Consider the following 11,586-nt stretch of genomic DNA (forward strand, 5'->3'; position numbering starts at 1 on the left):
CACAGAGGAACTCTTTACAGAGCCACAGTTTCTACCAGGCTGTTATTAACGGCTGAAAAACGTTCTGAAGCCTCAACCACACAAATCTATATCCACCAGCGCCTGTTCTTCCAGAGGATGGTAAAACAGTGACTGTTAAACCGGAAATTTGAGGCTCCAGACAAACATACCGTTGAGTAACTTCTGTTGATATAACTTATGTACTTGTAGGGAGTCAGCTAGCTGAGCGGTTAGGGAATTGGGCTAGTAATCTGAAGGTTGCCAGTTCGATGCCAAATGACCAAGTTCCCTTGGGCAAGGCACTTCACTCTACTTGCTCCGGGGAATGTCCCTGTAATTACTGTAAGTTGCTCTGGATAAGAGCGTCTGCTAAAATGATTAAATGTACTTAACAAGAATCACTTGTCTCACAAACAGAATAAAGAAAGGCGCTATTTTACCCCCTTGTGTTTGTTCTCCAACTCCCAACTTCCACCTTTCCATCTCTCTCCCCCCCTACCCCCTTCACCCGACCTCAGTTCCTGCACCACGAAGGTATCCCTTTACAGCAGGGACAATACACCTCTCTCTCTCTCTCTTCCACCTCCCCTCTGTTGCAGTCTGAACTCCCAATTTCTCAAGAGTAATCTGCCTCCCTACAGATGGCCCTGACGTCCTGTAAGATGACAATGCACACAGACAAAGAGCCCCTCTTCTCCTCTGATGTTCTCAGCAGCGCTGTGATTCCACAGCCAGCTTGCTGCTGGTCCCCTCAGAGACCCATAAAAGGCCACAGAACTCATAGAAACAACTTCTTCTTCTTCTTTTCGTGTCACTGAAGTGTGAAACTAATGTTTCCCATTGCTTTACACAGTCCTTTGCATTTTTCTTAAACACTGCAAGGTCTTTTGACATAGAACGACTAATTTACGTAGTAGTCAAATGTGCTCCCTAGTGAGTTCCGAAAATAGATATCCCTCCCACGCCTCGGCACAGCTGGTCTAAAATAGGTATCCCTCCTCAGACAACAGCCCCGGATCTAGTCCCAGATTAGAGGGAGTGAACTGGGTTAGTTCATTCCTGCGTTCTCCTGGCTCCCCTCTCTCTCTCTCTCTCTTGTACTCAAGTGGCTGAGTATTACCTGTAGAAAGGTGTGTGTAAGGACCTCCCCTTGACGGCAGTTTGGAAAGGGGGAGGGTCATTGAAAGGCAGCTCGGACCGTCCTATCGCTGAGAGGCTGGGTGGGGCGGAAGTTGTCACCCAGCATCCCATCATTTCCCTCAGGAAGCTCCGCCCCCTTCAGTGTGACCTCAGCCTCCTGAACTCCTCTATCTGAGAGAGAGAGAGACAGACAGACAGACAGAGAGCAAGAGGGATGAGAGAGAGAGGGGTGAGAGAGAGAGGGATGAGAGAGCAAGAGGGGTGAGAGAGCAAAAGAAAGAGAGGGATGAGAGAGAGGGGGGGTGGGATAGGGGTGAGAGAGCGGGGATGAGAGAGAGAAGGCATGGTCGAGCGAGGGAGAGAGAGCATTTAGAGAGAGAAGGATGAAACAGAGAAGCACAATAGAGGGATGAGTTCCATATATTAGTGTGATAAATTAGATTTGGGGTAGAAGGGAGGGTGCGGCAACGTGTTGTAGGGATGATGAAGTAGGGATGAAGGGACAGTGGAGGGAGAGAGGGATGGTGGAGGGAGGGAGGGAGGGAGGAGAGAGGGAGGGGGAGAGAGGGGGGGAGAGAGAGAGAGAGAGAGAGAGAGAGAGAGAGAGAGAGAGAGAGAGAGAGAGATGAGAGAGAGAGAGAGAGAGAGAGAGAGAGAGAGAGAGAGAGAGAGAGATGGTGGAGGGATGGTGGAGGGAGAGAGGGATGGTGGAGGGAGAGAGGGATGGTGGAGGAGAGAGGGATGGTGGAGGAGGGATGGATGGTGGAGGGAGGGAGGGATGGTGGAGGGAGGGAGGGATGGTGGAGGGAGGGAGGGAGGGAGGGATGGTGGAGGAGAGAGGGAGGGAGGGCCCTGAGCTAATATTTCTCTCTCTGGTTTACTGTTCCACAAACTGTGGAACAGTAAACTGTCCAGTAAAAAATGTCCAGCCAGGTGGAGTGTCTAGCTCTGCAGGATTTTACAGCTCAGGCAAAGAGTCCTGACAACCAGACCGTGGCAACTGAAGAGTAGCCTTGTGCTGTTCAGACCGGCAGGGACATTAGCTGGATAGGAGGCCTGGTTCTTATCCTGGAGGAAGGAGGAAGGATGACTGTGCCATTAAGTAGGACTGGGCTGATAGGAAGGTACTAGGCTGTGGTATGAGCAGGTGGTCACTGGTGTGGACGGGAGCCTGATGTGTCATAAATGAAATATGTGAGAAACACTGGATAGGCAGACATGCAGACAAACAGACAAACAGACATGCAGACAGACAGACAGACATGCAGACAGACAGACAGACAGACAGTCATGCAGACAGACAGCCAAACAGAGTTTCGAAATTAGAGTATAGTAAAAATCCTCATGAAGTACTCATCAATGATGAAAATGTTTGTTAGAAATGTATTTTGGATTTTTTTCTTTCAAAACTTTTGTTATCTAAACTTTTTTTCACACACAGTGAAATGAGAGCTAAAACAGAGTAGATGAAAGTGTATATAATATATAGTATAAGTGTGTATAGAGTATAGTAGAGTACAGTAGAGTCATCATGAAGTACTCATCAATGATGCAAACTTTTGTTAGAATTTGTTTAGCTTTTCGTCACATAGTGAGAGGGAGGACTTTATTGTGGACTTTTTGAACTTTTTCTTCGCACACACAGTGAAAGGAGAGGAAAGGACTTTTATTTTTGAACTTTTTGAACTTTTTCTTCGTACACACAGTGAAAGGAGAGGACTTTTATTGTGGAACTTTTTGAACTTTTTCTTCGCACACACAGTGAAAGGAGAGGAGAGACTTTTATTGTGGAACTTTTTGAACTTTTTCTTTCGCACACACAGTGAAAGGAGAGGAGAGGACTTTTATTGTGGAACTTTTTGAACTTTTCTTCGCACACACAGTGAAAGGAGAGGAGAGGACTTTTATTGTGGAACTTTTTGAACTTTTTCTTCGCACACACAGTGAAAGGAGAGGAGAAACCGTTAAATCGAAAATATTTTGCAGACCTTCTAAACTTATTTTTTCAAAACTTTTTACAAAAATATTTTTTCAACGTTTCAAAACTTTTTTTTCAAAACTTTTTTTCCACACAGTGAAAAGAGAGGAGAGGAGACAGGACAGTAGGACAGCAGGACAGCAGGACAGCAGGACAGCAGGACAGACAGGACAGACAGGAGAGTAGGACAGCAGGACAGCAGGACAGCAGGACAGACAGGAGAGTAGGACAGTAGGACAGTAGGACAGACAGGACAGACAGGACAGTAGGACAGACAGGAGAGTAGGACAGCAGGACAGCAGGACAGTAGGACAGTAGGACAGACAGGAGAGTAGGACAGCAGGACAGCAGGACAGCAGGACAGACAGGAGAGTAGGACAGCAAGACAGCAGGACAGCAGGACAGCAGGACAGTAGGACAGCAGGACACTCTACTGTGTCCGACAGAGACCTCAGAGACGCAGACAGACAGATTGATTGTGATGAGAAGGGATGTTAGGATCCTGTTAGGATATCCCTTTCACCCCCCCCACCCCGACCTCAAACATCCCCACCCCACCACCCCGACCTCAAACAGCCCCACCCCACCATCCCGACCTCAAACAGCCCCACCACCCCCACCCCGACTTCAAACAGCCCCACCCCCACCACCCCGACCTCAAACAGCCCCACCCCACCACCCCGACCTCAAACAGCCCCACCACCCCCACCCCGACTTCAAACACCCCCACCCCCACCACCCCGACCTCAAACAGCCCCACCCCGGCCTGCCAGTGGGGCAGGAACAGGGAGGGAGGCTGAGGGAGGCTGAGGGAGGCTGAGGGAGGCTGAGGGAGGCTAATAGCTGGCTGGTGGTTCAGGGCTGTGGTTTAGATGTGTCAGAAGATCTGGTCATGTGCTTGTTTTTAAATGCTGAGTCAATGGAAGTCGAAAGGATGACCTCACAGGAGGCATGACACAAACTGTTTTGACAAGAGCTCAAGATACTTACATCTGTGGCTCAGGTTCTGAGAAGAGCAGTTATACCTCTGTCTTTCAGTGCATGTAGTCCATGTCTTTTTAAAGCAACTGTCTGTCTAAGGGTTTATGGGTAATGTAGTCCTACCTGTATCTGTGAGATGGTGAGAGGGTAGCGGTAGAGGATCCAAGTTACGTTCTCACTGCAGGGGGGTGTGGTCAAGGAGCCATCGTACACCCAATAGTCTCTCAGCAGAGGGTCTGGGGGCGGTAGCAAACACACATTACGTAAACTTAGCTCCTCAGCTTGTAATCACGACAGTGTGACATCACACAGTAGAGATACTCACCAGGTAGTAAAGTGTTGGGATTGAAACACGGTATGGTTTTTGCCTTCCCCTAGAATAGATCAATCGCGTTTTTTTAGCTATCCACTCATAAACCTCCACAGATCATCTGATCGCCAAACAAAACATGTCGACCACATATATTCATAGAGAAATGTGAAAGTATGTACTCTGCGTCTCAGGTCATCCTTCACTGTGAGACCATAAAAACAAAATGGTTGCCTACCTTGTACTGCAGATCCTGTAGGACTTCCGTTATAGCCTTCAACCCCAGGTGCTCCTTCCCTATCTGTAGGAAAACAACATAATTTAGCCAACTTTTCCTTGAATGCTCTAAAGTTGCCATTTTATAGTTCTTTTGTTGTCAGCCATATACTTTTTAAATGACATGAAAAAAATTCTTAGCACCAACTGTGAAATGAAACCGTCAAACTCAAACGGTCACGTTTCAAAAACGGCAGTTGGTGGCAACACTGGACGAGGTCAAGAAGGAGACAGATAAAGGGTGGTTAGAAGGTCACTGTGGCAACGTCCCTATGTCTTGACCCTAGGTTGTTTATGTCTTTGGTATCCTGACAGAATATAGACAGGAAACAACCATCCCTTGAAGCCTTCGTAAACAGGAAGTGAGGGGTGATGGTTCTATAAGTGATGGACTTGTGTGGTACAGTCAGCAGCGAACTTTTAACCTGTTCTTGCCTTACATGCATAAGTGGTTTGCGTCAGCCCAAAACAAAAAGTGGATATCCGCTTACATGTTATCAATAGTGAGGAAAACAAAGACAAGAATATGCCCCCTAAAAATCTGAAACCTATTTTAAAATATGTTCAAAAGCCTCTAAAATGACCTTCCGTACCATTTTGAACTATGAATGAATAGCCAGACTAAAACAATGTATACCTGCACAAACAGAGCGATGATCAGGATTCCATTCTTCTTGCCCAGAGCGTCTTCCAGGCTGTTGAACAGGGTGCTGTTCCAGTGGATCAGGTGGAGCTGCAAGCCAAGCACACGCAGGGTTAACACCATCCAGAACACGGCACCACATCAACACACACAAAAAAAGTTACAAACTTTGATTCCCCCCTCCCAAAAGAAAAAAGGATAGGATCAGACATGAAAACATAACAGCAAAAACATATAAAACTAACATTAGCATCTCTGTGCTAAGCTTACTAACAGCTGAACAGACATTTCAGGCCCCTGCACATCTCAGTCACACAAACGGTTAAAAGCGTTCCTCCTTCTATTGACTTTGAAAACGCTCGCTCACGAGAAATCATTTCATCTCCTCGTACGCACTCTCTCAGACATCCCAAGTCTCCCGGAAGTTCCGGGAGACTCCCGCATTTCAATATCGGCTTCCGGACGCCCGCAAACGCTCTACAATCTCCCTGAATTCGGGGATTTTTTTTTGGGGGGGGGGTGTTTGCTGTCTATAAACACACATGACAAAGGGGCTCTTAAATGTTGAGCTTCTGCACACAGGACTTCCTCTGAGACAACGGAGTATCTGTGTAGACAAAGGGAAAGAAAGAAGGAGGGAGGGAGGAGATGGAGGTAAATATGAAAGACAACAGGGAGGGTTAAAACGCTGGGTTACAGTAGACGTGACAGGCCACTATTGTCACGAGGCTGTAACCCTAACTCTGCTCAAGGACTGATGTGTTTCAGCACCTTTATGAAAGAAAGAAAGAAAGAAAGATAGAAAGAAAGAACAACAGGCAGGGTGGGGCTGACACGGGAGCAGGTGCGTGTGACTGAGTGGCTGTGTGAGTGAGTGAGTGTGTGAGTGTGTGACTGAGTGTGTGAGTGTGTGACTGAGTGAGTGTGTGAGTGTGTAAGTGAGTGAGTGTGTGAGTGAGTGAGTGAGTGAGTGAGTGAGTGTGTGAGTGAGTGTGTGAGTGTGTGAGTGTGTGAGTGAGTGTGTGAGTGTGTGAGTGTGTGAGTAGGTGAGTTAGTGTGTGAGTGAGTGTGTGAGTAGGTGAGTGTGGGGCTGAGTTAGTGTGTGACTGAGTGAGTGTGTGACTGAGTGAGTGTGTGAGTGTGTGAGTGAGTGTGTGTGTGGGTGAGGGTTTTTTTTAAAATAGGCCACCAAGACCTCCAAGCTACCATCGCTTCAACTGTTGACTCATCTTTCTTCTTCTGCTGCTGCAATCGACAGGAGATAACAGCCCAGCACTTGTGCATCCTCAGATTTAAAATAGGTGTACAGTATCTTAAATCTAGATCCATGCAGATACACTGTATGTGTTACATGGATAAACATGGCAGGCATTTCGATGAATGTCTACGTATCGATACACTTAAACGAAGTCTGTAGAGGTGTTGTGATATGTGACAGGCTGGGTTAGGTCCCTGTCTTGAGCAAACAGAGACACCAAGCATGGCTGCAAAAACAATTAGGGCAGCTGTAACCTTACGTGGTCTAGATGTACATCAACAAGATGTGAAAGATACCGTAAACCCCCACCCAGGCTCCAACTTTGACTCAGCACTTTTGTAGTACAACTGTATTTGCCTTTTTGAGAGACATACTGTGTGTGTGTGTGTGTGTGTGTGTGTGTGTGTGTGTGTGTGTGCATGCATGCCTCTGTGTGTGTGTGTGTGTGTGTGCATGTCTCTCTGTGTGTGTGTGTGTGTGTGTGTGTGTGTGTGTGTGTGTGTGTGTGTGTGTGTGTGTGTGTGTGTGTGCATGCATGCCTGTCTAGTGTGTGTGTATGTGTTGCCCATACCTCCATGGGAAAGGCTTTGAAGTTCACCGTGTGTTCGGAGCCTCGCTGGTTTTCTTTTCCCCAGTGGAAACGCACCTCGTGCAGTTCGTACTCATGGTCACTAGGCAACGGACCCCCCGTTACCACTGCACAGGAAACACAAGTTGACAAACTACCATGTAGCACAGACGTGTGCTAGAAGCCAGCAGTGGTCTGCTTGTGGTTTGATATCACAGGCATCCATCACACACCCACGTCCTGACAAACGTTTCGCACACAAAATAAATCGTGAAGCGTGTGTTGATGTTGTATGTACTTTGGGTGGATTCTGATTTTGGATGGTCGCAAGACGGCACCTGATTTTGACCTCAGCACGATGCGCACAGTGTGTCCATCGTTGATGACCTCACAGTCGCGGCAAACCACGTAGTTGGGGTTGAGGCCGGTGTCCAGGAGGGAGGGGTCGTAGCGGGCCTCGCGGGAGTTCAGGTTGATGGGAGACTGGTACTCTCCGTTTGCCTCGGGGAACAACAGACCCCACTCCACACCTGTTGACACACACACACACACACACACACACACACACTGAGACTATGATGGTATGTATTACCAATGACATGAGTGTTTCAGCTGTCAGGATCTCAGTAAATCCACCAGGAATACCACTCACCTACAGGGACATTACCCTGAACTAGTTTACTGCACTCATCTCATTGTCCCTTCCTTTTTTCCTCTGTCCTCCTCTCTCTCTCTCTCTCTCTCTCTCTCTCTCTCTCTCTCTCTCTCTCTCTCTCTCTCCTCTCTCTCTCTCTCTCTCTCTCTCTCTCTCTCTCTCTCTCTCTCTCTCTCTCTCTCTCTCTCTCTCTCTCTCTCTCTCTCTCTCTCTCTCTCTCTCTCTCTCTCTCTCTCTCTCTCTCTCTCTCACTCCCTTCTTCACTTCTCAGAGACAAAGGCTGTTTCGTTTGCTTTTAATACTGAATCCCTGTTAACCGCTTAACCCTTCCAACCTCTCCCCCTCACCAAATCCCTCTCACCCATCCTACTCCATAACCCTACATCCCTCTGCCCCCCCTCTCCCTCCACCCCCCCTCCAAGGCCAAGAAGTTCTCAGCTGGGCAATCCTCTGCCCCGCCACCCCTAGACTGTGGAACTCACTATCAGAGCACCTCAGTAGACAGACGTTTTTTTAAGCCAGGCTAAAAACTGATTTCTTGAAAAACGTTTTTTATAGCATTCATATACTGTATGCATGGACTTTTTTGATGTGTTATTTTATCTATTTATTGCATGCTCGCTTCCTTTTTAAACTTCCTTGCAGCTCCTTGACGTTGCCTTGACAAATAAAGCGCACTATAAATACAGTACAATATCTTATACTGCATTACAAGGACAGTGTACTCTGAGTGTCTGTACGTGTGGAATAAATTATACAGGCTTTCTCTGTTCGCTCCATTGGCTTCTGAAGCCTACGATAACTTCACAGCCAAAGAGCTTCAGACACACAATGGAGCCTGCACGGGAACTGTGAAAGTCTCAGTTCCATGAATGCAAGGGAAGTTTTTTCACAAGCAAGTCCCAGAATACTAACTCGTGGGTGGGACAGCAGTGTATCGAGTTCAGCTCCGTTCCTGATTCTATGGAACCCTAACTTTATTTATCAAATTATCTTAATTTGGAGCTTTATCAAGTTACCCTTAACCTTTACACACTCAGAGGATGTATGTAAGCGTTGTGTGTGTGTGTGTGTGTGTGTGTGTGCATATGTGTCTGTGGTTGTGTCTGTCGCTATACAGTACGTCTGTGTGTGAGAGTTCAAAGAAGAAGAAAGTTCAACATTTTGCAACCCTTTCCCAGGTAGCTGATTGTATTTCACCCAGTTTTGTACCCAAGATACCGATAAGAAGGTAGCATACAATAATGAAACCATTCATTCAAGTATGGCCACACTGTACTGTTTAGTATGTACCAAGGGTTTTCACAGCAGTAACCCCCCCCCACACACACACACATCCAGCCCACCTACCAGGTACTCCCCCATCCAGCCCACCTACCAGGTACCCCCACATCCAGCCCACCTACCAGGTACCCCCACATCCAGCCCACCTACCAGGTACCCCCACATCCAGCCCACCTACCAGGTACCCCCCCATCCAGCCCACCTACCAGGTACCCCCACATCCAGCCCACCTACCAGGTACCCCCACATCCAGCCTCCCTTCCAGGTACCCCCACATCCAGCCCACCTACCAGGTACCCCCACATCCAGCCCACCTACCAGGTACCCCACATCCAGACCACCTACCAGGTACCCCCCCATCCAGCCCACCTACCAGGTACCCCCACATCCAGCCCACCTACCAGGTACCCCACATCCAGACCACCTACCAGGTACCCCCACATCCAGCCCTCTCACCTTCCTGGTATCCCCAGTCCAGCTCATCCTTCCCGGGGACGTAGTCTGACTCCTCGATGGCGCCGTCGGCCATGGCTGAAGCGACGGACGGTCGGTCTTCCTCAGGTCAGTTCAGGAGCTCTGCCAGCCAGGTCCACTTCTCTCAGTCCTTCTCTTGCAATCGTTCGTTTTCTTACAGACGATACCAAGCAGCCGACTCCAGGCACTGCAGGAGGGATTCTGCCTTCACTCTTCCCCTTCTCCCTCCCTCTCTCTCTCTCTACCTCCCCCCCTCTCTCTCTCTCTCTCTCTCTACCTCCCCCCTCTCTCTCTCTACCTCCCCCCTCTCTCTCTCTCTCTCTCTCTCTCTCTCTCTCTCTACCTCCCCCCTCTCTCTCTCTCTCTCTCTCTCTCTCTCTCTCTCTCTCTCTCTCTGTGGTGTTGTGTGTATCCAGGCTGCGGCGTTGTCTGCTCTGCTCTCTTCAGGAGCTCTCTATCAGTGCCAGCTGAGTTTCTGAACTCTTGCAGATCACTCCTCCCTGATCCCGCCCACCCTACAGACCAAGGGGGCCCCGGATTGGAGGGAACGAATGCCTGTCAAAGCACCTTTTAAACAGCTTAGCAATTCAGCCGGTTGTAAGAAAGAGGACATCTGTATTATGTGGTGCATGTGTGTGTGGGTTTGTGTGTGTGGAATGTTGGCAGGAAGGCCAGAGTGATATTTCTCTTGGACTCAAGGCCACAGATATGCCCTAGGGTGAAGGAAACAGAGTGGTTGAGAAAACACCCTAAAAAACAAGAGAAAGGGAGCGATGAGAAAGAGAGTGAAAACGTGAGACAAAGGAAGCGGGTCAAGAGAGGATGAAAGGGACAGAGAGATGGGAGAAAGTGGATCAGAAAATAACTAAATATTGCAGTTTTGATTGCTTTTATAGGATTTTTTATTATTATTTTGGCCTGAACCGTACAGCATTAGAGTACAATACATTGTTTTGACTAAAACATGAGTCTTGACACGTTGTTACGATGTGTTGGAAGAGACTTCTGGGGCTCACAAAGTGACATTTGTCCGAGAGGCTCCTGCATTCTAATTAACTGCCTTATATTCTCTAATAGGAAATCACCTTGACCCTCATTTGTTAAAGACTAGATTGCATAATAACTTTGACAGCCTCTCTAATGAGGCCACCCACATCACAGCGGGCCTGATTATGATTTTAAGACAATTGGGTTTAAAATAGCATAGCTTTTACCCTATTAACCCCGTTAGGTTGAAAATACATCACAGGTATTTTGAGACTGATCTACTTTTTTTTACTATCAAACTCGACCTTTCATATTTTCCCTATCCTAATTCACATTTCAAACTGTTGTGTGACACTTTACATTACAATTTCTCTCTCAATTGCATCTTTAACACTATGACATATTTGTGAATTGTCCGAATGCTTTTTTTTTTGTTCGAAAAAAGTGTGTGTGTAGTGTGTGTAAAAAACTTTTTGAAAAAAACTTTTGAAAAAGCTCTAAAAAAAACTTTTTGGTGCCCTCCTCCATACTTATCGTAATATAATTTGACCCATTGGTTGTCAGAGGGGGATGTGCGGTGACGGAAAGGGAAACAACAATGTCCCCTGGTGGCCAGTGTCTGACATTACCGGTAAATTCTTCAACTAGGCTATCTGCTGTAAGATTACTCTGCAGGTTAGATATAACAGAACACCAGATAAGTATTGCGCATCATAGGTTTATAGCACCATCATGTTTAAATATATATATTTTTTTAAAATCTGATGTCAGTGCTTGTGCACAACAAATATCACACACAAATGTTTACACCAAATTATAATAGCCTGAAGTCAGCAATGAAAAAAAAAAGTCAAACGAAGATTACACAATTGGGAAGTTGTTGAAATGCTTTCAACTGAAAACATGCAAAGCGTACTCCTTTCCGGGTACTCTCTGCCTTTCAGTCTGTTTTCTTTTTTTTCTTTATCAATCTGTTCTAGCCATCTCTATTGACATGCTTGTATTGACGTGAAGCTTTCTGGTGACAGAAAA

General features: G+C 47.1%; 1 protein-coding gene across 1 annotated transcript; it reads right to left on the reverse strand.

Moving 5' to 3' along the window:
- Window positions 1-1,125: 1,125 nt before the first annotated feature.
- Window positions 1,126-9,846, reverse strand: ca8 (carbonic anhydrase VIII). Its single transcript, XM_062481291.1, is given in 9 exon segments — window positions 1,126-1,281; window positions 1,284-1,311; window positions 4,223-4,335; window positions 4,425-4,473; window positions 4,648-4,710; window positions 5,323-5,418; window positions 7,158-7,282; window positions 7,493-7,684; window positions 9,550-9,846. Coding segments are annotated over 9 exon segments (843 nt in total). The 5' UTR covers window positions 9,623-9,846; the 3' UTR covers window positions 1,126-1,177.
- Between the last annotated feature and the right edge of the window lie 1,740 nt (window positions 9,847-11,586).

This window comes from Osmerus eperlanus, chromosome 16 (assembly GCF_963692335.1).
Source record: "Osmerus eperlanus chromosome 16, fOsmEpe2.1, whole genome shotgun sequence".
NCBI classification, from domain to species: domain Eukaryota; kingdom Metazoa; phylum Chordata; class Actinopteri; order Osmeriformes; family Osmeridae; genus Osmerus; species Osmerus eperlanus.